Source organism: Arachis ipaensis, chromosome B1 (assembly GCF_059453495.1).
Source record: "Arachis ipaensis isolate K30076 ecotype BB chromosome B1, ASM5945349v1, whole genome shotgun sequence".
In the NCBI taxonomy this organism is placed as follows: domain Eukaryota; kingdom Viridiplantae; phylum Streptophyta; class Magnoliopsida; order Fabales; family Fabaceae; genus Arachis; species Arachis ipaensis.
The window spans coordinates 149088168-149115254 of NC_142436.1; the positions used below are offsets into that span (position 1 = coordinate 149088168).

General features: G+C 36.6%; 4 protein-coding genes across 7 annotated transcripts; 1 reads left to right on the top strand and 3 right to left on the bottom strand.

Annotated features, from left to right (window-relative positions):
- The first annotated feature begins 646 nt into the window (after positions 1-646).
- On the top strand, positions 647-2436 carry LOC107640491 (uncharacterized). Its single transcript, XM_088502188.1, has one exon. The coding sequence runs from the start codon at positions 958-960 to the stop codon at positions 2149-2151; it is 1194 nt and encodes a 397-aa protein (XP_088358314.1). The 5' UTR covers positions 647-957; the 3' UTR covers positions 2152-2436.
- A 1934-nt stretch (positions 2437-4370) lies between these two features.
- On the bottom strand, positions 4371-9200 carry TOC90 (Avirulence induced gene (AIG1) family protein). 4 transcript variants are annotated; one of them, XR_015902608.1, is made up of 4 exons: positions 8700-9179; positions 7998-8128; positions 5195-7635; positions 4371-4737 (listed from the first exon to the last, which is right to left on the bottom strand). XR_015902608.1 is itself a non-coding variant. In XM_016344026.3 (3 exons), the coding sequence occupies exons 2-3, from the start codon at positions 8122-8124 to the stop codon at positions 5381-5383; spliced, it is 2382 nt and encodes a 793-aa protein (XP_016199512.2). In that variant the 5' UTR covers positions 8125-8128; positions 8700-9200; the 3' UTR covers positions 4960-5380. The 4 variants fall into 4 exon arrangements, 2 of the variants coding, with proteins under 2 accessions (XP_016199512.2, XP_088358315.1); XR_015902609.1 differs by having other exon boundaries at positions 8802-9158; XM_016344026.3 differs by lacking the exon at positions 4371-4737 and having other exon boundaries at positions 4960-7635; positions 8700-9200.
- A 4079-nt stretch (positions 9201-13279) lies between these two features.
- LOC107640517 (ubiquitin C-terminal hydrolase 22) lies at positions 13280-17838 on the bottom strand. The gene is made up of 3 exons (XM_016344034.2): positions 16623-17838; positions 16269-16393; positions 13280-14348 (listed from the first exon to the last, which is right to left on the bottom strand). Exons 1-3 carry the CDS (start codon positions 17516-17518, stop codon positions 13576-13578), a joined length of 1794 nt encoding a protein of 597 aa, XP_016199520.2. The 5' UTR covers positions 17519-17838; the 3' UTR covers positions 13280-13575.
- A 6663-nt stretch (positions 17839-24501) lies between these two features.
- On the bottom strand, positions 24502-26525 carry LOC107640534 (uncharacterized). Its single transcript, XM_016344051.2, has 3 exons — positions 26226-26525; positions 25107-25165; positions 24502-25005 (listed from the first exon to the last, which is right to left on the bottom strand). Exons 1-3 carry the CDS (start codon positions 26298-26300, stop codon positions 24663-24665), a joined length of 477 nt encoding a protein of 158 aa, XP_016199537.1. The 5' UTR covers positions 26301-26525; the 3' UTR covers positions 24502-24662.
- Between the last annotated feature and the right edge of the window lie 562 nt (positions 26526-27087).

Sequence of the window (27087 nt, forward strand, 5' to 3'; positions counted from 1 at the left end):
GCCATCACTGGTTAATCTCTCGGGTCCCCGGCAACGGCGCCAATGTTACGGTGGGTAACCAGAGATTAGTGGGCCGGATGACGTTGGTTGGCCCAAACGCGTGAGGGAGGTGGCTATCGAGTGCACCTGAAACTCGGTGTTCCTCCGTCCGACTTGTGCGTGTGGAAGAATGGGGGGTGGTACCTGCAATGACACTCCAATGCCTAAGTTAGCAAGAGTGTGAGCAAGTTGAGAATGTATTGGGACTTAGTGATACCTGAGGGATGTCAGGGTATTTATAGTGGTGAACCAATAACCACCGCTGAAGTAGTGCCACCTTTTTAGGTGGATAACCGTTCCCATATCTTAGGGAGGTTAAGATATGGCTCTATGAAGTGGTTAGAGAGTTTCTAGGGGCAGTTACTCATTCGAATGAGTGTTATCTGCCAGCTAACCCTCGTATCCGACTTCTTTGGAGCAGGTCGTGTTCAGTACCAACTTCTAGGGATGAAGGCTGGTACTGGGGGAGGGCCAACCCCTTTGGGTTGGATTTCTTTGCTTGGATCCTGGGCCCTATTTATTGGGTCAGGGTATGAACAATAATAATAATAATTTTATTAGTGAATGGCCCTTAGCCTATCAAATCTGAAAAATAATGTAATAATATGAAACTAGGAATGCAATAAGCGGTGAGGGATGATTACATGGCAATCAATTTACATGCAAAAGAAGCTCATTGATTTGAAGAGCAGCATATTCCATGTGGCAGTGGCACCTTTAAAGCCTTGTTCCACACTCAGCATTCCTCACACTTATTAAAAAAAAAAAAAAAACAAAGGAAAGAAAGAAAATTTAGTGAGACAAAAAGGTCCTTTCCCATTTCCGATTCCAAGCTGCAAATAGAATCCAAACAGCATCACGAAACTCGAAACAGTTTTCTTTTCTCTCTCTCTCTCTCCGTGTCTCTGAAAATACACCATGGAAGACACAGATAAGAACAGCACCCCGCAAGTTCTAGAAGTCCTGCAAGCACTGAAACAAGCATCACAAGAGCTTCAACACAAGCACGATAACACATCACTCGCCATTAAAGCACTCCTGGAGCTCCACACTGAGTCCGATACAATACTCTCCAACGACCCAAACCTCTCTGCTCTCTCCCACCATCTTTCCCGCCTCAAGCACCTCGTCGACCACATTAACTCCACCACTTCCCGCCACCGCCCTCACTCCCTCCGTTCCTTCCTCTCCCGACGACTCTCCACTCACTCCATCTCCAAGCTCGCCAACTCCATCGAGTCCGAAATCCAAGCATGGATCGACCGCGAGAGCATCCACTCCCTCTCCCGCCACCTAAATGACCATCTTGCCCCCGACCACTTAATCGCTCTCTTGACTCAGTTCCGTCAACGACTCTCCCAGGGTTTCAACCGCGACCTGCAGGACCTAGTTCTCAAGAATAAGATCTTCTCTTCACTCGAATCGGTTCTCTTCGACGCTAAGTGCTCCCTCAATGTTCGCGAGAACGCGGGGCTGGCTGTGGCGGCGCTGATTCGATTCAACAAGGACGTCTTCGTCGGCCAGGTTCTAATGGGCCCTACCATTCGAGCTCTGGTGGGTATGGGCTCGCTGCGTTCGATTGAGGCTCTCTGTTCTCTGATCAGGTCAATCAAGTCGCCGTTTGTGGACGAGATTGAATCGAACGGTGAGATTCCCAACATCATTGGGCTTTTGGATTGCGAGGAGTTGGAAATGAGGGTTTTGGGGATGGAATGCGTGCTTGAGATTGGGTACTTCGGGAGGAAGGAAGCGGTGGAGGCCATGCTCAAGGAGGGTTTGGTGGAGAAGCTTGTGGAGCTGCAAAGGTCGGAGCTTGGCGGGGATTTGATCGATTTAGATCACGAGAAGAAGAAAGAGGAAGAAGATGAGAATGATTGTGATGAAGATGGACAAGTTAGAGAAGGGAAGAGGCAGAAGAGGTTCTTGGAGGGACACCCTTTTGCGAGCTGCGTAGCGAGGTTTGCAGTTATGCTGGAGGTTGGAGAAGGATTGAGACAGAGAGAGAAGAGGGCATTCAAGCAGGAAATTCTCGTTAGGGTTAGGGAGGCTTCTGTTTCTGATGCAGAAGCTGCCACCATTGTTGCTGAGGTTTTGTGGGGCACTTCGCTTTAAGACTTCGTTTGGATAAACACAACCTGTTTAGAAATATTTTTCTATTTTCCTATCTCTGCATTTCACTTAAACTAGCTGCCAAACATGGCCTAAAGAGACAGGAAGAAAAGAAAAGTTCTTATTTTTGTCTATTTTCTGTACAAATTAGATGTGCCAGGAAATGTAGGAATTAGGTAATTGGATTGTTCAATTGTTAGTGTAGTTAATAATTTTGTGTTGAATTACATTTTGTATATCTTGCAATTTGGGTGAAGAATAATTCATGTCATTGAGATTGAAGACCAAGCACTTTCTTTGTTCTTGTTTGTTACTTAATGTGGTTTAAGGATTTTGGTAAAGGGGAATCAGCATAATGGGAAGAACCGGAGAAGGATTCGGATGCATAATATGGTGGGGACAAGTAAGGTGAGGTGATGGCTGCTGAGGGATCAAGATTCTGTATTAGGATCGTTTTATGGTATATGCCATTTTAGTGGTAGGGATGCCTTGGAAACAAATAAACAAACATAAGGTATACGTAGGAGAAATAATAATAATAATAAAAAAGAAAGAGAGACAATAGTTTGGGATTTGTTTTTGTTTTGTGGGCTACTTCCAATGAATGTGTTGACGATTCATAAAAAATGCAATGACATGTTTCTTATTTGGAAAAGTATATGGAACCAAAATGTGACCAGTCAAAAAGTAAACAAAACCGTTTAATTAAAATTACTCTTTGAATAATATGTTTGAAAACCGCTCCTGAGATCACGGAGCACAAACAAAAATCCGATTTTTCATGAAACTCAAACACATTTTAGCTGATTTTTGGCTGATATATTTTTGGTTCCCTAGTTGTTCTCGTGAAGTGAATGGGAATTATTATTCGTTTATGCGAGTCAAAGTTACATCCACAAACATGTTTCTATCACGTTGTGCACATTTCTTCGTTAATTGCTGATGCATATGGGCATATGGCAGACACGGTTACACAGGGAGGGTGATTTCTTCAACCTTGATCCTACAACTACCATATAAAAGCAATAAATTATAAATGTGTTGTGCACATTTGAATGGCTTATATTTATAAGCAAGCGATCGTTGCGGTAAATTATAATATCACATGGACTCGTGTTTAAAACGAAGACTTATTCCATTTATTAAGCAAGACTGACCGAATTATACAGCGTTACAGTATCATATTGTAAACTATGTTCATAAATAAACTAATTATTATGAGCTTATTAGTTTCACCTGTACGTTCATATCCCTCTACTTTTTAATTATTGTACAATTCTTGAATCATTATTCCATTGGTGGAACATATGTTGTCTTTCTTCGTTGATGGTTGACTCTTTTGTTGGTCGTATAATTTGGTCATGCTCATAATATTTTGTTTGTCCTGAAATTGCTAATTGGAGCTAATACTTTATAGCTTATATTTTCAATTTTGCAATTAGCAGAAACAATTAGTCAAAGGTTCAAAGGAGCGTGAAGGAATTGGCATCTTCATGGAAACATCAAGAGAATTGCAAATTTCAACGTCAATTACCACAAAGCACGTTTCTCGGACCACTGCTTTATGACACTGTAGAAACAAGTTTAATGACCATCAACCAAGTTGCCCCATTCACCATCCTTACTCTTTTAATCCTTATCCCTCCCTCTATCCTTCATCCCATATTTTCCACTCTTCTTAGATCCATTGAAAGAAATTACAACATTGCAGTCAAACAAATAATCATTTCTCATGAAAACAAGAATATCCATACACACAAATTGTTATAGATTTATATATAGGGAATTGCTCCAGAAATTAGAGAGTAAAATATTTTTTGTGGTATAAAATGACATGGTAGATTTATTATACATATTTTTAAAGCATAAATGATAAAATTATTATATCTGTAATCAACTTAATTTATAGTTGAAGTTTTGACAAAAGGTAAATTTTGCAATATAAATATATCAAATTCTATATTTTTAAAAGAATAAAAATGATATGCTAAATTAATTATTTAAAATTCAATTTAAAAATAATACTCCATAATTTCATAAAATACATAAAGATAATTATTTTATGTATTTGATATATACACAATTAAATTTATTTACTCTCAGAAGAGTTCCATAGAAATTGACTTTTATAGATGCAAATTTAGAAGAGCATGAAGGCTCGCGCCGCACGGCACATGGTCTTTGCATAATGGAATTCGTCATCCATGAAGTAAACCCGCACGTCAATAATCAATAATAATAATAATAACGAGTAAAGTAGACAAAATGTCAAAATCACGATCCTTAGATTTTAAAGCTCACAAGGCCAATCGGTTGAATACAAATTTCTCCTACCTTCAATTTCGTTGTATATGGAGGGAATCACGTGAGAAACTCGTCTTACAAAGAACCCTCTATAAAGATGGACGACTATATATCACGAAAACCCTCTGCACTGTGTCGTAGTATCCTCTGCGATTCTATTGCGTAAAACGATCCAAGTAGTTAAGGAGAACTAGTACAGGTAACAAAAGATGACAACACATTCTGAAAGGACCTGAATTTGAATCTTTTCTATGACTGCTTGTGGAGGTTTTTTTGGTAGGTAATCTGAAAAAAGAAAAAACAATCCAAGCATAGGAAGTAAATATCATTGAAGCCCAAGACGATAAAATAGTTGACTTTATATAATGATATTGATAAACTTTCAAAATCGTAATTTTAGATAGTTAACCCGATCTAACAATTTAGTTCAAGACGACCAGTGATGTTCTTATCATCATTCAATTAGGCAACAGAAAATAAATTTAAAACCTTAAAAGGTTTTCCATATTTCAATAAACAATAGCTCCCAATGAGCAACAGAGAAAAATCATATGCTGACTTATTTGAACAAATTACAGTTTTTTGGGTGGGAAAGAGGGGGGGGGGGGTTCTTTTTCCTCTACTTTACTGTACAATTATCGTTCATTGTACCAGAATGAATATCAAGAAGTCCTGAAGCTCTAGAACTTATTATTGAGCACCAATCTACAGAAATAAATAGGTTCAAAGATGCCAGCCTTACCTATAAGAGACTTCCAAAAACAGGCAATATGCACCTCAAGTATCAACAAAAAGAAAACTCCAGCTAAACTCTTCAAAAACATCCCATTCTAACCAACTGTCTTCTATGTGATATTTGGCATGTGGACAGCTTCAACACCTCTACTTCCATGAACACAAGAAGAGGGTACCAATAAACAAACAGAAACTAGTCTCTCACATCCTTCCCCGTGTAGTTAGCTCCCCTTTTACGTGATAGGGCCTTCAGAACTGAGAAAACAGCAACCAAAGCAATTTGTAAATTCTCAGAGCTACTTGTCTTAATGCATATTTTCCCCATTCCACGACTACTTAAATTAGCACTAACAGTTGCTCTCGTGCTTCTACTCAGCCTCAAGTCAGCTTGTAAACTTCCACTTAATACAGTCTCTTTGTTGAAGGAAAGGACAGTTGCCGTTAGACTTAAATTGTCATTTCTTACAGGATAATCTCCCCCTCGTATGGCAGCTTCAAAACTCCCACCATACGCCACCTGGCGAGAACCCTCCATTAAGCCTGCACTCATGACAAATTTTAATATATTCCCAACTAACAAAGTATCCTGAAGCTTTGCACCCACATAATACTTCTTTGCAAAGGACATCAAAGAAACACCACAGTCAGTAATATTGTGCTTTACGATTCTCAATTTTGTGTTGCTACGAACCGTACATATCAGATCTTTGCCTGCCGACTGAACATCAAGACTCGCAGAATAAGTAGGACCCATGGGATCAACATAAGCAGCAGAACACTCGGACTGAATACCAAAGTCCTGCTTATCCTTATTCATCTGTCCCACAATCATGGCATAAACATTCTTCTTTATTTCTGTGGTTGTCTCCAAGTTTATACCATCAAACCCCACATCATGATCCCATCCTTGTGGATCAAGAACAGGTCTCACAAGCCACTGGTCATCAGCAACAAAGCAACGATACCTATGTGTAGGGCAATCTGAGTCAAAACTTGGAGGAACAGCCATGTCTGGTAACAGAACAGGCTCTGGAGGAGCTTGCTGATCATCAGAATTATCACTATTCAAAAGTTGTTGCTCATTCAGGAGTAACTTCTCTTTACGCCTACGGTAGTCTTCTTTCAACTGTTTCTTTAAGTAAAGAGTCTCCCGGTAATCCATCTCATCCAGATAATCTTTTTTCTGGGACTTGGATAACTTTTCAAACTGTGATTTTGTCAATATTCGAATTGATGGAAGTGTATCATACTCATCTTCTTCTTCCATGTCTGAGAGTAATATTTCCTCAACTTCATCATCAATTCCACTTGGATTGGATACAGGACGTTGGTGCAAAAGAGTTGAAAGGAGATGGGGTAGTGAAGGAACTCGGGCACTACTTGCAGGTCCCAGTTCTACACTGTTCTGAAACTTAAGGATGGAATTGACATCACCCAAAACTTTGGTACAAATGCAAAATAACAAGAGCTGAGATCTCCAAACCAGTCCATTAGGTAGAACTCTTTCCCCCACAATATTTTTGGGGCAATGAGGATGGTTTTCAACCAAAAGTACTGGGTTTTCTAGCCTTGAATCGCACACTGCCTGATGTATATAGTGCTGCATTAAATTGGTACATTGAGAAGTATATGACTCGTAATTAACAGCATACCCATTCGGTCCTTCAGGAATAGGTGAGGAAGAATGAGTCATGACTATGATGGTGTTAAACCAGATTTCTGTACCAAATACTTCAGTCATAAGCTTCAAAAGCGGCAAGTCACTATTGGCAGAATTCATCAAATCAAGCCGCTCAAAGTACAAAACAATGTCTGGAGGGGACTTTCTTATGAATCTCTTAATAGAAAGCATGATCCTCTTATTTCTCTTCACATTACTCGTAGAGGAAGGCAGGAAACCAGGGGTATCAATAAATGTTAGGTTAAGACCATTGACAGTTCCCACAACTTCTTGGATGCAATTGGTAGCAGGTCGGAAAGCATCAGTGATGGTTTTTGCTTGACCAAATATAGAATTTATAGTAGCACTTTTACCAACTCCTGTTTTACCTACAACAAGTATTCTGCAAGAGAAATCCAATTGGGGTGTACCATTTTCCTCCTGTTGGATTGCTATTGCTCGGGCTCTACGACTACTAATGTTAACTCTTTTCAGATCTGGTTCCCCTGCACGAATTAAAGTTGCCAAGTGAATCCGGTAAAGGACCTTTGGGACCATGAGGTTTTCTTGTGATTGGCCAAGGCGCTGGAGTAGACGGAAGAACTTAATTTGGAGATGTTCAACCTTTGCCAAATTATCCTTCCGTCTTCCATTGACATTATCTTCAGATTGAAAAACTTCCGTATCTGAAACTTGCGGCAAGATAGAAATACGCTGATTGCTCTGACCATCATAAGAAAGGTCTGATGCAGAAGAAGTTGGAGATGCTACAGAGCTAGATGAGTGACCTGTATCCAACAAAAAAAAAGTATCCGTTCTATCACTGGGTTTGACATATTAGTTTTTGAGACGGAGGAGGAGAAGGAATTCATGCATTGAAAATTAGCATCGAATTTACCAAACTATTCTTAGCCATCGAATTTAGCATCGAATTTACCAAATATTAACTCATATAAGTATTAAAATTAAGAAAAATTAAATCAACATTATGCAATTCTGCAAAACACTAAGCAAAATTAATCACAATTTACTTGTTCACTGGGCAGGGCATGCAAAAGAACTCTATTGTCCACGCATGGGCTTACCTAATTCGATGTTCTGTAAGTGCATATTCAGTAAAACCACACCAACATTAAAATCAGAGTGGTACCTTGTTCATTATCTTCTTCATCCTGATTCCCTTCATCATAGAAACTGCTTGTGACAGATATCGGTGTCGATGAGACCAATGATTTGGACAGTATCTGAGAGAAAACCCAATCTCTAAAACCTTTCATCCTACTGCAATATATGAAAGGAAGAGTCCATAAAGACAATAATGGTATAAACTAAAAGGAAGGAGCAGAAAGATTGAAAATAGAACCACAAAATACATTAGAGGCATCAATCGAAAACATATATATATGGCATCCGATTTAAAAGCCAGTAGAAACAGTTATCTCTTTCTTACAGGTATAATCCGCTCCTAGTTTTGAATTTTGGAAGGATTCAATAGACATGCATTCTTAGTGAGTGTGGCCGACCAATTAATATAAGTAAATTTCAACAATGTTATTGTTTTTACATGCATCAAAATTAAACTCGTGATAAAAATGAATTGAAGCTAAAAGTACACACAACAAAGCACAAGCCATGTTTGGTAAGTGCAAACTGAAATTCCAACATGATATAGAGAAATTAAGTCAGTGAGTGGGCATGATCAGGTAGCCCTTTATTCTGACACATGAAGATTCTGAAATTGACATATGAAAAATCCGGTGCATAGAGTAAATAAATAACGACGTACAAACCAACAAGACAGAGTTTAGCAAAACGAAGAATAGCTAGTAAAAAAAAAAAAAAAAAAGCTCACCTGAAATACCAGATTCTTGGACTCCTACACCACTTCGAAATTTGAGCATGAACAACAAGGAATATTGAAAATTGTGATTGGAAAAAAGAAAGCACAGCATACCACGCTTTAGGAAGCTCAAATCCCGAGAGGCACCTTTTTATGCTGTGAGGTCGAACCTACAAGTACGAATCATAACCATAGTGTCGCGATGGTGATGAATCCGCGAATAAAAACCCTAATTTGATTATTGAAACGGAGAAGGAAAGGGCGGCAACAAAACAAGAGGCGATGAACGCGGAAAAGTGAAGAAAGTGAAAGGGAAGAGAGGGGAGGATGAGGACGAAGGTGAAACGGAAGAGTCAAAATTGCAAGAAGGAGGAAGGAGGAATGGTTGAATGGTGTAAGAACAAAAAATCGGAGAAGATGGGATAAGACAGAGAGAGATGACACCTAACCGTTTCTTCACTCGCCTCCATTGTCTCTCTCTCTCTCTCCCAATTTTGTTTTTATCTTCGCTTCTATAATTTTTTTAAAATTATTATTAAATTTAATTTTCATTTTATAATCTTCACATATGATATCGGTAAAAAATAAAAAAAAATAATTTTCATGCATTGTACATATAAAATTATTTTACATACGTATTTATCACATAATATTAATAAAAATTACTATAATTACTATAAATAGTTATCCAAAAAATTAGTTATGATTGTATCACAGTATAAAACATTGTAAGTACATTAAAATTAATTTATAAAAATAATTATTTTATAAAATTATTATTTAAAAAATTATCTAAACACATAAATGTAATTGTATACCAAGATAAACAGTTTAAAAATAAATAAATTCTTTCCGAATACATTAAAGTTAAATTTTCTAAAAAAATATTCCAAAAAAATCAAATTTTCTTGAATAACTTTTAACTATTCAAAATTTGAAATAATATAGGTATAATAATTTCACAAGTTTTTAATTATGATTTAATTAATATATGTCCTAAAAACATATATTAAAATTATTAGTTAAAAATATTTCATAAAAAATATATAATTTAAGTTTTTGTTAAAATAAAAAAATTTCTACAAAGTCGTTAATTAAACCTTTCAAATTATTATTTCCCTAAAATATAACTTCTTTTCATTAATACATGAACTGATGAAAGATGGGTTGACCAACAGGCCTACAACATCACAAAGTAGACTAAAAGAAAATAAAATAAAGAGTATATACTCATTTTGGTATAAAAAAATTTTAAATTGGATACTTTAGTCTTCAATTAAAATTAATTACTCGATTGGTCTCTAATAATTAATTCCATCAGTCACTTAGGTTCTTTACTTCGTTAACTTTAACGGAGGACAAAATAGTCCCTGACAACTCTAACAGGGGACAAAATGGTCCCTGACAACTCTAACAAGGGACAAAATGATCTCTGACCCCTTTTTTCGAAAACGACACTGTTCTTCTCCAATTTTTATCATATTTCGCATAACCTTAATATTCATACTCTCCTTCTTCACCTTCACATTCTTCTTTTCCATCTTTTCCTTCCTCCTCTTTAGCTCCAAGATTAAGCTATGGTGTAATTGTCACACGTATTGCACATACTTCAACATGTTATGGACCACACACTTCCTAAATCTTTGTTACTGGTACATCCATCTCCTCTGCACTTCACCTACCAAAAGCATCCACTTTCACATCTTTGATACATCACCTCCAACCCGGACACGTCCACGACATCCTCAAGACTAAGTTCCACAACTATTCCAAGAGCACACGTTTCTCCACTCTCCAACAAGCAATATAGATTGATTCCATTAGATACCTTGATGTGTTTGCTAAGTGATTTTAGGTAGAAAATGGTTAGGAATGGATCAAAGGAGTGAAGAGGAAAGCAGGCAAAGTGGAGAACATATAGAAAAGCCAAAGATCTGGATACATTCATCCACGCGCACGCGCACTGTACGTGCACGTGTGGATCACGAAAGCTTTAGGGACACGCACGCGTGATGTACGCGTACGCGTTGGTGGCCGCACGTGATTTTAAAGTGAAAACGTGCCCAGCGAATTTTGAGGAACTGTGGGGCCCAGTTTGCAACCAACTTTGGAGCCAAATTGTATAAAAGGACCAAGGATTGAAGGGGAATGCATCAATTCACAATCATTCACATTCATTCCATCATTAGGGACATTATGATTAGTTTTAGAGTTAGTTTTAGAGAGAAAATCTCTCACTTCTCTCTAGGATTAGGATTAGGTTTAGGTCAATAAGCTTAGATCTAGGGTTTAATTCATGTTCTCTTCTACTTCTTCTTCTCAATTCTTTGTTGTTACATTAATCATTCTTCTATTCTTTTGTTGTAATTTCTTCTATTTTGTTACTATGCTTTGTTGTAGATTCACTCTTGTCTCTTTTATTTTCTTTCAATTCAATTTGAGGTAATTCATAATAATTGTGCTCTTTTTGATTGTTGCTGTTAATTCCTTGCAATAATTGTTGTTAGATTTCACTCTTCTTGTCAATTTACTATACTTTTCTTTTGTGCCTTCCAAGTGTTTGTCAAAATGCTTGAGAAGATGTTAGAGTAGAATTTTATGCTCTTGCCTTGGAAAGGTAGTTTAGGAACGCTTGAGTTGCTAATGTCCAAGTGATTGATAGTTGGTAGCCATTGACTCTAGCTCTCATTAATTCAATTAGTCAATAGCTAGGACTTATGGACTTGGATTGATATAGCTCATTTGACTTTCCTTTACTTGTTAGAGGATGACTTAGTGAAATTCATCCTTGCAATTATCATATTGTGGTTAGTGATAAGGATAGAGATCCTTGACCACCAAACCTTGCCAAGACCTTTTTGGTCATTTGATTTTCTTTACCATTTACTTTTCTAGTTTCCTAATCAAAACCCCAAAATATACATGTCCATGGCCAATAACAAGAACACTACCCTGCAATTCCTTTGAGAGACGACCCGAGATTTAAATACTTCGGTTTATAATTTTAGGGGTTTGTACTTGTGACAAACAAATGTTTGTATGAAAGGATTATTGTTGATTTAGAGACTATACTTGTAACGAGATTTCATTAGTGAATTCTAAACCACACGAAAATTCGTTCATCAGAGATGATAGGGAAGAGAAAGAGGGAGATGGCAATGACGACGACGGGTCTTAACAAATCAGACTTGCTGTCTAGATTCATGGGATCCATCGAAGACGATAACTAGTTGAGAGACATAGGCATTAGTTTCCTGAATATGAATTGGTTGAGAACAAATTGAGGATTTTTTTTTTCTTCTGAACATTAAATTTATAGAGTGTGCATTGTGTAGTTTGAAGTTACAGTGTTAAACTGCTAGTGTTGTGCGAGATATGATGGAAATTGGGAGAGAACAATGTCGTTTTCAAACAGAGGAGATCAGTGACCAATCGAGTAATTAATTTTAGTTGGGGACTAAACTGTCCAGTTTGAAATTCTTTGAGGACCAAAATGGGTATATACTCTAAAATAAAAGATAGAGTTTTTGTTAACAAGTGTTTTATTCGATATTGTTATTTATTTACCAAAGATAAGAAAACTCGAACCCACGACCTCTTAAATGAGTATGAGGAGATTATATCATTTGATCTATAACTCATTGACTATTTGATATTGTTATTTAAGATAGATATTTTTAAATTTTAATAATACATAAACAATAAAAACATAAAAGATTTCTTTTTTTTTTTAATTTTTATCATTCATTTCAAAAATTTAAACTAATAGGAGAAGGAATCATAAATAGTTATATCTTTAACATTCTTTCTCAAGTAAAAATCTCTTTTGAATTTATTTGATTTTTGTAGAGATCTTCTTTTCTATTTTTTTTTATGATTTACTTTATGCTATTTTTTTATTTTCGAAAAACTAATAGAAAAAAATATTATGAATAGTTATATCTCTAATACTCTCTCTCAAGCAATATCTCTATCATAGAGACACTTGTTGGTAATTCTACAAAAATAAATTACCTAGAGCGGTAAAAATAAATAAAATTGAACAGATCAGTAAAGAAATCTAAATTAAAGAAATCAATTCATGAGAGAGCAATGAGGCCGAAATTAAGAATTTAAGATGTCCTGAGGAGATCTAGTATATTTGTCATGTAGTCCAACATTTGATATATTCAATAATTTTGCCAATGTCTTCCACAGATCCACTCTTCCTTATGTGTGTGATGGAATGTTTTTACCGAAAAATACACTTGGGGACCATAGCACTCTTAAGATAGCAAGAAGAGTATTAATTAGGAGCAGACCCGTTATGCTTGTTATTGTTATCTTATGGTCCTCGCCACTTAGTGATTCTGTATGGCTGTATGCGTATTTGGGAGTTGGGAAATTATAGTTAACAAGATTTACGAAGGTGAACTAATTATCTCTAACAGACAAATATCCATGTATGAATAAATTATCCCGAAGGATACCTCCACGTCTAAGTCTCTCCCATTGATCAAATACTTCATCTGCTTGTTTCTAAAGTTGGGAACTTATGATTAAAGAACTTGTTGCCATGAAAAAAATACCAGGAAATGATGGAACAAAAGATAGAAAAGAAAGAACAAGAAACAACTTGGTTAATCCATACCCTCAATTTTCCAAAAAGTTGGAGTGCCTCAAAAACTCTGGCTCCTTTCTTGATCCAACTTGAAAGTATAAATTAACTCTAAACTCCTTTAGAAATCATACAGATTGCTAGATATGAAGGGAAGAAAAATTGGGTTCCATTCTTTTTTTTTTTTTTTTTTGGGTTTCCTCATGTATAGATGGAACCATGGTATATGTTGGTGATAAAACTGGTATAAACCAACGAATTCCAATGATTCTGACCCATCTCCTGTGAAAATCACAAGGCAACCTGTTTATCTGTTGCCTTATAGTAAAGCATCTTCTGTACATAGAACATCATGTAACCCTGGGCCGCCCTCACAATGTTCTCATCAACTCGAGTAATCCAAGCATCGTCGCACTTGTACCACTGATTGCTTAATCGCAGGTAAGTTACATAATGGCCAGCATCTAGCTTGCCAGAGTGAGTAACGACAGCAAACAATTCAAACTCCGAAGACAGGTCATTCGGAGCATCGGGCTCGTCTCCATCAAAAGGAAAGATTCTGTTCCCAAACCGACTCCTTAAGATTGACGAGGAAAGATAAGGAGCCATGTCCAGTGAGAAGGGGAACTGGAGATAGCGGTCCACCTTTCTCGACATCTTTCTTGTTGAAGAATGCTCAAATCTCTTTATATGGAAGCAAGAAACAAGGGGAAGCTTCCTTATGGACATTTGCTTGAGAGTTTCCTGCCTGACTTGACACTGCTGACAAAAAAATTTTTGGTCCGACCCCAATCTCTCTGCTCTTGTAAATCTCTCCAAGCAACCCACTAGGGTAGATGTCCCACAGTTTTGGCTAGAACTCATTAAATCGGACTCACCATTGCAAGAATGATTGGATGTTGCTGCGGCCTTCTTGGTAGAACCTACTTGATTTGGTTCCAAGTCCAGTGAGATGTCTATGCAAGGGTCATAAGTTGTGGATGTGAAACCACAGGCCATACACATAACATCTGATCGCAGGATACCAGAGAATACCCTATGAGCAATACAACAGTCACCACTGCCTGCACCATCAATGAAATTGAGGTCACACAAAATGTTACCTTAAAGTGATTCGTTTATGAGCAAATCTAGCATTGAAAATCTTTTTTTTTTTTTTTTTCACATTTCAGCAATTTCATTAACTTTTTTCAGCACATAAATAAGGTAATATTTTAATTCCTTTGAAGTTAAATAATTAGAAAGTCAGAAACCAAGCTCACCCCAATCTTAAAGCTGAGATGCTAAAGTGAGAAGAATGAGTTTAAACCGTGGAATCAACACTCGTACATTTATCAAGTTACGCGGCCTAATTTTCACCCTTCGGGTGAGATGCTTGTGCATCGGACTATCCTTTTTAAATAGATTATTTCCTAGGCTCCCACCAAGATGCACAGGTCAGAGTCCACACTCCACAATACCATGCTTCCTAAACAGATAGCTGATAACTGGTTGTATACTACAACATAAACAACTAAACTTAAATGCTCCTCATTGACCAAAAGAAGGACACATAACTTGCATGAAAGCCAAGGAGGCATAACTGCAGGAAAACTCACAGATTCTAACACATTGATCATTGCCCGAAAACTAATGCAACCTTGTCTCCCTGACAGAGCATGCCTTGTTTAATTAGAACCTAAACATGGAAAAAGGTGGAGTTAATATTAACATCACTTGATCTGGAATCTCCTATATGATTATTGAAGAGGCTAAGGCAAAATTGACTTACTGGGACACACTGGAGTATAGCTGCTAACACCATCACACCAGAAGATTGTGGTTGAGAGAATAAGCCCTAATTGTTTGAGCAATTGTCAACTCCTAATGCAATAAGCAAGAGACCTAAACCCTCCCCTGCAGTTAAATATTGCAGTAACTCTGTTATCTTATTTGAACAATTTTTAATGCAAGAAGGAAAACTGAAATCAAGACAATGTGCCCTATTGATCATCTTCCTCAATCAGCATGGTTGTAAGTTGTAACTATGATTAAGCTGAGCTAATTCATCAATTTGTCAGCCGTTGAAATTGGTAACAGATTAGTCTCTTATAACATCTAAGGGATTTGTGTTCTTGACAATCCAATGCTACTTCAGAATACCACAGAGACAAGTCTCCTAGTGTCCAAAGTTATCAAATCCTCTCAAATATTATATTATTTAGTAAGTAATAGAATTTGATCACTGGTGAAATCTTCTCAACATGGTAATAACACCATAATCAAAGATACAAAATGAGAAGCATTGCAACAATCAATATCCTGGTTTTCTAAGGACTATGATAGGGACATGAATGCACTGAATAAACATAATACAGAGGATCTAAAAAAAAAAAAAATAAAACAATACAAAACCCTAAAGAATGGTACCAACTTCAACAAGAGTTAGACAACAGCTACAAGCCATTGCTATTTAAGGAAAAAAGAAGATTCAGTTTTATGAAGAAAAATAATTAATTGTATAAACCAGAAGAAGCCACTTTCCTAATTTTAGCAGTGAACTCAAAAACGAGTAAAGAAATTTCAACCAGCCTTAAAAGTTTAAATTTCACTTTGATTTTCGGATTGTTTGTTTACACAAAAAGCACCGAAATGAAAGTGTCATCATGCAAGAAATTTCTTTCATGCCATAAAAGTCAAACCTAGCGGCCTCTTTCCTCCCAAAAGAATGCAATGATATTTGTGCAAATAAAACTTGTCCATCAGTTACGCCACACGATCGATAACTAACTTCCGTACAAACAAAGATCATTCAAAGTTACTACGAAATGACATGGAACTCTTTTTATCATCTACAAATTCTTCATTTCCGAATTTAACAGAAAGAGAATGCTCATGCCACATGTTTTGTAAGGCATTTCATGCTAATCATCTGTACTAGATATGATCACTGACAAAGAAAAACATCATGGATCCCATCACGTGAAAAATGAAAAACTTATGACCTTCACTATCCAGCTTGCGGCGATCCTTCTCCACCTTTTCATGGATCCCATCAAGCATGGAAATGAAGAACTCATGCGCATCTTGTTGTTCATAACTGGCAAGGTTAGCTGCATGCTGCCACCAACTGAAAGATAACAAGAACAAATCAAACTGATAAGTAAACTTTCTATATTAGAGTGACCTTATCAAAACAGAACCCACCAGATTTATACATGTATAAATAATTAAATATAGAAACAACACAACAACAACATCAATCAATCTACAAACATAGAAACAAAACAAAAACTACACAGAGGAACAAACAAACCCTACATACAGTACAAAATGCAAAACCATGGCTCTATAAGCACCTGTATAAGAATTTTGCGGGGCTATAAGGAACACGATCTCCCGAAAACGCAGCTGAGAACATAGCATCCATGTCACAAGCCAAGCATACTCGCGCATTATTGCTCCCGTTAGAGCCACCACTGTTGCCTCCGCGTCTCTTCGGCCCATTGCTTCCAACACCGTCACCGGCATTGCTCTTCCTCTGACAAAAATACCGGTTGTGCCGATCGCTCAAGAAGTAGTTCCTCAAGGGCGGCGTATGAAGCAGCGCCTGCAGCACCGAGTTCATGAAGCACGTGTTCCCGAGATTGTTCAACCCGCGCAGTCCCCACGGCAACTCCGGCGAGGAATTATCGCCGGCACCAGCGATCGGGCCGGAGCAGGTCGCGATCGTAGCTCTCTCGCGCAGATCCGGCGCCCAGGGCCGGTAATCAACCCTGCGTCGCTTCCGGAGATTCTCAGGCTGTGGAGGCGGGATCGCCGGTGATCCAGCTCCGCCGAGGGTGGAAGCGGCGGTCTGCGCGATCACGACGGCGGCGTCGAAGTCGCGATCGTAGACCTGGTCACGACACGCGCAGCAGAAGAGCTCAGCGCGGTCGACGTCGACGGCGATCTGGTGGCCGTGCGGCATGGAGGCGGCGTGAGCTGCAGCGTGGGAGGAGGAGCCGGCGGCAGGGGAATGGCAGGAGACGGCGGCGCAAGTCATGCAGGAGTAGAGGCGGGAAGGAGCGGAGAGGCCGCAGGCGGCGCAGCTGGGGACCTCGTCGGGATCGCGACGTAGGGCGGCGCGGCCGCCGGGAGGCTTGATCCGGAGACAGGCATGGAGAGCGCGGAAGGGCTTGGAGGAGGTGCGGCGGAACTCGGCGAGGTGGGGACAGGGGTGGGGGACGATCTGGGTGTTGATCTTGGAGGACATGGCGGTGGAGGAGGGTGAAAATGTGGCGGCTGGTGGTAACCCTAGGATTGGAGGGCGTAAGGATCATGGACGGCTGAGATTGGAAGAATGGGAGTGAGGGCGCATTGAGTTTGATGAATGATTCGTTTCTGTTATTCTTCTTCTGTTTGGTTGTGTTTCGTTTCTATTTATTGCCTACTATTGCGGATGGCTGTGTCTTTGTGTATTCTGAATTGTGTGTTGTGGGACTGTGGGAGTGGCTCTACACTCTGCGCTTCTCTTCCCTACTTCATTTTCTTTCTCACTTACTTACTCTCTTGCTCCTCTTTCTTTCGGCCCAAATAAAGGGCCGAGTTCAACTATTAAATGTGAGGAAAAAAATTCCAACAACTGTTTTTTAACTATTTAGGATATTTTGAAAATAATACCAAAAAAAAAAATGATATTTTGAAAAATTTTAGACTTTTTTAAAAATATATCAGTTATGTTTAATAAATCAAAATAAAAATTTTAAGAATAATATTAAAAAATTAATACTAAACAATTAATTTCAGTCAATATTATAGTAAATTATCAAACAAGTCTAATATAAAATCCACCACACATAAGTATTTTTTGATTTTGATTTTTAGATGTTTTTATTTTTAAGAGTTTTGAATTTTTTTTCCTTATGTTTAATGTTGGCTGTAATATTACCTTTGTAATGTTGGCTCCCAAATTTTTTTCAAAATTTAATAGATATAAACAAAAATGCTATGTGCATACTAAAATAAATTATTATGTATTTGTAAATAAATATATATATTATTTAATTTATTTTTAATATATATTTTATATTAATGACAGATTTAATATCCACTTAATATAGTTGAAATAACTTTAAATCTTTAATAAATATAAATGTAATAAATATATAAAATTATATTAAATTTGTTAACTTAAGAAAAAATATAAATTAGTTTTAAAAAATAGCTTTTAGAAACATTCTTAATTTTTTAAATATGATTACACAATTTTTTTTATTTACTAAATATAAAATAAAGTTTTCGTACTTTACGAGTGCATGTGAAGAAGTGCTTTTAATTTCTACTTATAACGAAAAATCTTAATTTCCCCCCTTCATTTTAAAAATATTTTTATATGCATTGATTAATAAAATCTCTACATTAAATAATAAATAGACTAAACCACTAAAAATAACCATAAAAGATTGATTCGCTGACAAAAGTAACCATATAAGATCATAACTCCTCAAATGTCCATAATTAATTAGCTCCGTTTGTCAAAAATAGCTAAACTTGTGTAGCCTTAACAGAGTGGCATACATAAACTATTTTCTTCGTTCTTCTTGGTTGGAATCCAATTTTTGCAGGATAAAATCATACCCGAGCACAATCATCCATCGTTACGAACTACTCCACAGGAGAACCCTGAATTAATTTATTCTCATAAAATTCGACCAAAGTTAAGGAGAGAAGTAACTATAAGTGAAGAAAGCAAATTTTCAGGAGCTTCACATACGAAGATGAAGAAGAAGAAAATTCCGGATGAAAGATGTCATTAGGTGAGTATGTTGTCTTATTGGAATCTTTGACGGCTACTAATTCTGGAAGATGGTTTATTCGTTGTCCCTCTTCGAAGGTATGGAACATTATTTATGATAGTTAGACAAGTATGGAGTTCTTCTGCATCTGTGATATTTCAATTTTTTTGGCTTATGTAGAGTAAATTGCAATTATTTTGTTTGGCCTGATGAAATGACGGGGATAGCAAAGTTTGGCAAGGTGTTTGATTAGAATACTCAATGAGCATGAATGTGGTGTTGCTAATCAAGATGTGACGACTGAGAAGAAGATTAAAGGTGAAATCAAAACTATGAGAATATAGCTTGTGTCTGTGGTTATTTTTGTCTAACAGAACTAATCAATTGTGGATATATAAAGAGTTATGATCTTCTATGGTTACTTTTGTCAGCGAATTAATTTTTTATGGTTACTTTTGGTGGTCTAGTCTAATAAATAAAACATAACCTACAGTCAATTTTTTTTCTTTTTTTTTTTACTGTTATAGACGGATCTAGAAATAGTATCATGAGAGGCTAATAATATATATAATATTAAAAAATAATACAAAAAATTATATAATGGAAGATTTATTACAAAATATACCGATAGAGAATATGTTTTAAAGTACAAAAAATATGTGTGTACTTTTTACTAACGAAGTGGTCGATTCTTCGTATCATAAAATTCATCGACAATAAATCTGTATCAAATTTTTTAGCCAATTTTCTTTTCAATATAATTAAAAGATAATTAGCAAGAAATTCATCTTTCATTTTGTTTTTGAGTTATTCTTTATAATATTCATAAATAAAAAAAATTTCTCAGTTATAACAAAAAGGATGGTCACAAAAAGAAAAAGAATCCACTTTATGAAAATTTAAAAAATTTTATTTAATTAAAAAATATTAGTAATAATATCTTTTTCAATTATTTTTTAATATTATTACTTATTTTTTAGATATTAGAAATCATTAATATTTAGGTTGAATTAAACTTTTATTTATAATAAACTAAATATTAAATAAATTTTTTAATAAATTAAATCATATTTAATAACTTATTACTATTATTTCTTTTAAAAAATAGTTGGGGCGAGGCCTCCCTCATCGCATATTTCCGTCCCTATCTGCTGCTTTATCCTCTCATATAAAAAAATTTAATGACAAAAAAAACAGAAGAAAATAAAGATCTCCATTTTAAAAAGGATTATTAATCTATTAACAAGCTAAAAGATTTGAAAAACATAAAGATAAAAGTAGGATATGAAAAACAAACAAGCATTACAACAATATCTTTTCTGTTCCAACATTCATAAGTTTGATTAATATTTTATTCCCAACTTAGAGATTGGTATTTGTCACATACATAGTTACATACCCATCTAACATAAATATTTTAAGTTTGTTTCATTTGTTGTTCATTTGTTTGTTTGGTTTTTTAAGTTGTTGTCATCTTTGCTCAACTTTTGTGTTGAGCTATTCTTTAAAAAAATATATAGAGGTAATGACCAAATCAGTACCCGAAAGATTCAAACGCTGACATTTTGGTACCTCACTATTGTTATTGATAAAATGGTCCTTAAAAGATTTTAAAATTTGACAAGCGTATCCACGAGTTCACCGGAGCACATTTCCAGCAAGCACAGTGCTGATGTGGCCACCGTGTTTTGGTGACTTGGCAAACCACCCCCAAAGTTCCCTCCCAACGCACACTCCCTCCGCTTCCCTCTCCCTCCCTGTCGCAGCCCCCATCCCCAACGCACACTTCTCCCTAATCGCAGTCCCCGCCGCATCACAAGCCCCTCCCCAACGTACACTTTCTCTTTCTCCCTCAACACCACCATTCACAGCAACAACAACTTTAACATCAACAGCAACAACAACCTCCACCACTCTCTCTCTCTCCACCACTCCCCTTTTCCCAACGCACACTTCCCTCTCCCTCCCTTAACACCACCATTCACAGCAACAACAACCTCAACATCAACAGAGTTGCCCCAAATCATGAATTGTCCCAAATTTTTAGGTTAAATTATCATTCAAAAAGATTAATCACAATAAAACTCAGAAACAAATTCATATACAATAATCAAAATAAAATAAAATAAAATAAAATAAAACTTAATACAGACACCAAGATGGAACCCAGACAGAGGAGGCATGGCAACGACTGGGGGATAGCAGTAAGCAAATACAAGCAGTGAAGACGACAGCGGTGAAGGCGTGCAGACATCGCAATGCTACGAAAGAGACACTGGCGGACGCAGAAGACCCGACGACGAGATGGCGACAGTGCGGTGTCAATGACACTGGCTCTGTAAGACTGAGAAGGTTGAGCTCTACTGCTGTTTTGGGGGAGAGTGAGTTAAGAGTATGAGACACTGTGTTGGGAAGGGGATTAGAATTCAAAGAGGCAAGGGAAGGGGATTAGGGTTTAGAAAGGAGGATTTTGGATTGAGGAGGAGGGAAGTGCATTGGAGATGGGGAATTAGGGTTAGAGAGGGGGAAGGAAGAATTAGGGTTGGAGAGGGGGGAGAATGCATTCAGAAAGGGGAAGGGGGGAGTGCGTTGGGGAGGGGGAAGGAGAAGAATTAGGGTTGGGGGGATATTTGCCATGTCATCAAAACGCAGTGGCCATGTCAGCACTGTACTTGCCGAAAATGTGCTCCGGTGAACTCGTGGATACGCTTGTCAAATTTTAAAATCTTTTAAGGACCATTTTGTCAATAACAATAGTGAGGTACCAAAATATCAGCGTTTGAATTTTTCGGGTACTGATTTGGTCATTACCTCAAATATATATATGTAACTTACTTATAATGGTCATGAATGATGAATGATAATCATGCTTCAGGGTTTAGCATTTCCCTTTTGAAAGTCACAAATGCCTTTAAGAAATTTGAGATAGGGAATTGAAGGAAATCCCAGAAACACGAACGACCAGCAATCATCGGAAAGCGTTGTGACAGCATTGCAGCATGCTTGTGTTAAATTGCTGCTTCTTTGGAACTGAAACAGTGTCTCTGTGACTGCAGACACACACTCTGGTGTGTTGTAGAATGCTTTGAGGCACTTTCCGGGATCTGCTTGGCCCAGGCCCACATGTGAAAGCCCAATCTGAGCCCAAATCAACATGCATGCAGCTCCAACTGCCACCATTCTCGTCAAACTCAAAGCCATTGCGATTGAGAATTTGTGCAAGTTTCTGGCTAACTATATATATATAATTAATTGATGAGTTACTTAAGAGAAGTTTGGTAACGTAGGGGTAATTAATCCATCCAAATTACCGTTATTAGGGATTAAATTATTAATTATCTACGCCCCATAACGTTACTTGGTTGAATGAATCACATGCATGTAGTTATGTAGTGAAGGATTTCAGCTTTGTGCAAAATGTCACGTTTCATGATGAAGTACTTTGTGCTATGGAAGAAATCATGCATGTGTGGCACATGATGACACATGCAAACACTATGATTTTGTTCCATTTATTTATTTATTTATGGTAAACGAAGCAATATAATCTGGTTTTACATACATCACGTAAATTTATCCTATAGTAATCTATCTTTTTATGAATGATGTTATGATATCTAAGATCAGGCCACTTGATTTGGGGAACTAAATTAACATACATTAGAAGAAAAATAATATAAGACTAACTGATAACCTAGTTGCCCCGTAATCGCGGATTGATTAGTAAAATTCTCCATATCTCAAAAATAACTAAACATTAATAATTGTATCAAAGCTTAGTTGTTTCGGGAATGAAGAAGCTCATCCCTGCGTTCTCTAATTTTATCCATATCAAGATTTCTCTTACGCTTTTGTTAGATTAAAATAGGTTTAATTATTGAGTAAGCTGATTTTGGGATTCACTAAGGATTGAACTCTTGACTTTTCAGATCTAGAACTCTAATACCATGTCATGAAACCACTCATCCCAAAAGTTTAAGCTAATGAAAAAAGGCAACACTAATAGTTATATCTCTAATACTATCCTAAACCTTCATTGTACACATTGTACAACTATTCTATTGGCTCCCTATATTTCCTCTTAATTATTACATTGGTCTTTAATTTTACCAAATTTGTAATTAGATTTCTATACTTTTTTTTTCTTTTCAATTAGATCTCTACACAATGTTTTTAATTTTGTAATCAGATCTTTGTCTATGTAAAAAATGTTAGAATTGACAGAATATTTTTTTACATTGAAGGTATCCACAATTAACAACCTAATTAGATCATTGACCACAATGTTTTTAAGAAAAATATTTCGTTAATTGTAATGTTTTTTTATACGAAAATGATTGATTATAAAATTAAAAATTGTGTAGAGACCTAATTAAAAAAATAAAAGTATAAGAACCTAATTATAATTTGATAAAACTATAAAAACTAATAAAATAATTAAACTATTAAAATATGTATGGATACCAGAATCATGAGAAGGAAGAAATGAAAGATGTAAAGAGAAGCATATGAAAAAAGCAGTCATAATATTAGAAAATTTGAAGAGAAAGCTCGGCGACCTTAAATTAGCTTTGGCCACTATTCCGTATTATCCCTATCATGACAATCTCTAAACTCCAATTTTAATACTCCAATTGGGATTTATTCGGAACCCTTCCTTTTTTTTTTCTTTTTAGAATTGGTGGAAAATGCATATTTGGAACCAAATAAGAAGACTAAATACCTATTTTGGTCCCTTGAGATTCACGCGATTACTTAATTTGCTACTCGAAATTTAAAATTATCTATACTAGTCCTCCAGGTTCGAAATTTAAAATTATCTATACTAGTCCTCCAGGTTCAAGTCCGGGCACCAATATGATCCCTCGGCTTTTTTCGGCAATAACTAGGCAAACAGAGTGTTGAGATGGCACCCTCTCTGCCACGCTGGATGATGAGTAAACAACATCGTTTACCCTTGGCGCCCAAACAAGTCAGAAATGAAGAATAGCGGTGATAGAGAAGAAAAAGAATACTTTATTTTGAGTCTCCATTGTTTCTTCTCCCTTCGTATACAAAGCGACGACATTTATGACTTGTTTGAATGTCAAGGATAAACGACGTCGTTTACTCATTATCCAGCGTGGGAGAGAGGTGCCATCTCAGCATTCCGTTTGTCTAGTCATCGCCGGAAAGAATCAAGGGACTACATTAGTGTCTGGACTTAAATCTGGAAGACCAGTATAAATAGTTTTGAATTTCAAAGACCAAAATGAATAATCGGGCACAGGACCAAAATGAGGATTTAGTTCAAATAAGAGGATTTAATCCAAATCAGAAAGCATCTTGAATCTCACTAAGCTCTTCGGAATCTACATACCAAGATTCAGACAAGAGATATTCAAAAGCGCACGAGAAATCACGCGGAATGCAAGCAAATTATTCATATTAGAATCGCTAAGAACAAAAAACGAGAAGCAGATTAGAACCAATGAGAAATATTAATATAACAATAATAATCGTTCACATTTTAATAAAGCAAGATAGGTTTACTCAACAAGGTTACTAATTTCTGTCCTAATCACTAAACTCGACTCAAATCCATTCCCCGAGATACAATTTCCTACTAATACAATTCTGAATTCACTTTCTCTTCTTAGATGGTGGCTGTGGAGTCTCCTCTTCATCTTCCTCCTCCTCTTCTTCCTCATCTTCCCCCTCATCATCATCATCTTCCTCATCCCCATCATCGTCATCATCATCCTCCCCATCATCGCTGCCTCCAGCACCATTAGCCTCAGGATCATCTTCAGGATCAGCCCCTTCCTCGTCACCTTCATCACCTGAATATTCCTCTTCTCCATCATCATCCTCATCATGTGCATCCTCATCATCGTCGTCGTCATCATCCTCATCCTCATCTGTTTCACTATTCTTGTTTTCTAGGAAAGCATGTTTCCTCTCACGAAGGTCTTCTAAAGGAAACCTGACCAAGATTTAATATATGTCAAAATATTTAATTAAGTTAAACATTATTATATCAAAACAACTGCAGTATCTTCAATGTCAACATGAATTTATGCTTACCTTGCATCAGTCAAATCTGAAGATGCCGAATTACTGACACTCCTCAGCAGATATCCAATCTGAGGGGAAAAATCAGACAGAAGTAAAACAAAAGATGTTTACTGAATTCAATGCAACAGATTATAACAAGTATATTATAGTTCATACTCAACAAACACATCTAAGATAAACTGAAGCTATGGCATGCATATGTGGATGAAATTCTATGTCACAAACTTAAATCTACTAATGCAGTTTTAAGAATTGTTCATATCCAAGAAGAAATTGTTTGTCATCCGTTTTCTCTGTAATCTTCACAATGGGACTTTGGACAGACAGATCCACTTTAGTATACAACATACAAAGAAACTAATAGAAAACTTTGCATCTGCTAAGGTCATATTTGATATATAAAGAAACTAATAGAAAACTTTGCATCTGCTAAGGTCATATTTGATATATAAACTCTAAACTCTTAACCCCATAGGAAGGGAAAAGCAAAAGGAATAAGTGGAAAATTGTTCTTTCCAATTGATGCGTTGTGTATTTCCTTTATGCTGTTATGCATGAATACCTTTGTACACGTAATATAGAGAAAAATGAAGCACAAGAAGTACCCCCTTTACAAGCTATAGAATGGAAAGCCCAAACTACATCAAATTTTACAGCATAGAGGCCGAAAATGCAACAACAGGCATGCACATACGAGTGAAATGCAACATCTGAATATGCCAATAACACTTTGTATAAACTAAAAGCAACGCATCTATCTAAATCTAATAGCATATTTAGTCATGACTTACAGCAAGCACCAAAACACATCATGAATTGCCCAAAACTCAAAACCCGGTAGCTAAAAGTGGGAACAGGTAAGCAGTTCCACTTAAATTCAATCTAGTTACATGAAAGTGAAACACAACTGTAAACGGAAACACTTCTAGCATAGGTACTAAAAACAAGATAAGACACGGAAACAAATCCACCATTCCTTCTTTGTTCTTACTGAACTAAGCAAATCACATGGAAACAATGAAAAACACAAAGAACCAAAAATTGTTAGAAACAGCAATGATTGAATGAGGTTCGAAGTGACTGAAAAGTGCAAGATTCTAAAGAGAGAGAGAAAGAGGAATGAATTACGAGAGCGAGAGATTGGGCAGAAGCGAGGACAGTGTGGGCCAGAAGAGAAGGAATCTGAAGCTGAAGAACCTCCATTGGCAAAAAGAGTGTGAAGCTGAAGCTAGAAAGCAGAGAGTCAATGGGTTTCGGTCCGAATCTGGTTACAGTAAACCCCTCTTTCTCCACCGTTTTAGGGTTTTTGTGTACGCCAATCCGATTCCCTCTTTTTTGTTATTCTCACCCCCCAACTTTTCTTTCCTTCCACTCCCAACCCTATTTTATTATTTTATTATTTTGATAATTGAGATTTGAGTCTGAAGCGCGTTCTGGTCTTCTGGAAGTGCCCCTAACAATTTTCTATTTTCCCAAATTCCACTTGTGACCTTCTTTTATTTTTATCCACTAATTTTTAGAGCTGATTTCTTTCTTCTTCTACTTCTTTTTTATTTTCTTTTTTTGGGCCAACAAACTCTAAATTTTCGAGTCGTCTTTGGATCTAGTTACCCTGTGGGCTTCGGCCACTTTTTGTGACCAAAAACAATAATTTAGTAGAATTACTCTCTGAATAAAAAAATTCAAAATACACCATTTTTACTCTGATTTTTTATTTAAATAAATAAAATAAAAATAATAATTACCGAAATAAATATTTTTAAAAAATCTATCGATTTGCGTTTTCAGTCATATCTCATTTACACTGTAAACGAGATATGACACGTCAGCTGCAACGTGGCTATCTCGTTTACATTGTAATCGAGATACATGGAGTATTATCCCAACAGCTATAAAAGGATGTGTAACCCTTGATATTCTTCATAATCTTTTTCTATCCTTTTTGTGTCTCTTATTTCTCACAAATACAAGACATTAATAGCCAGTAGTC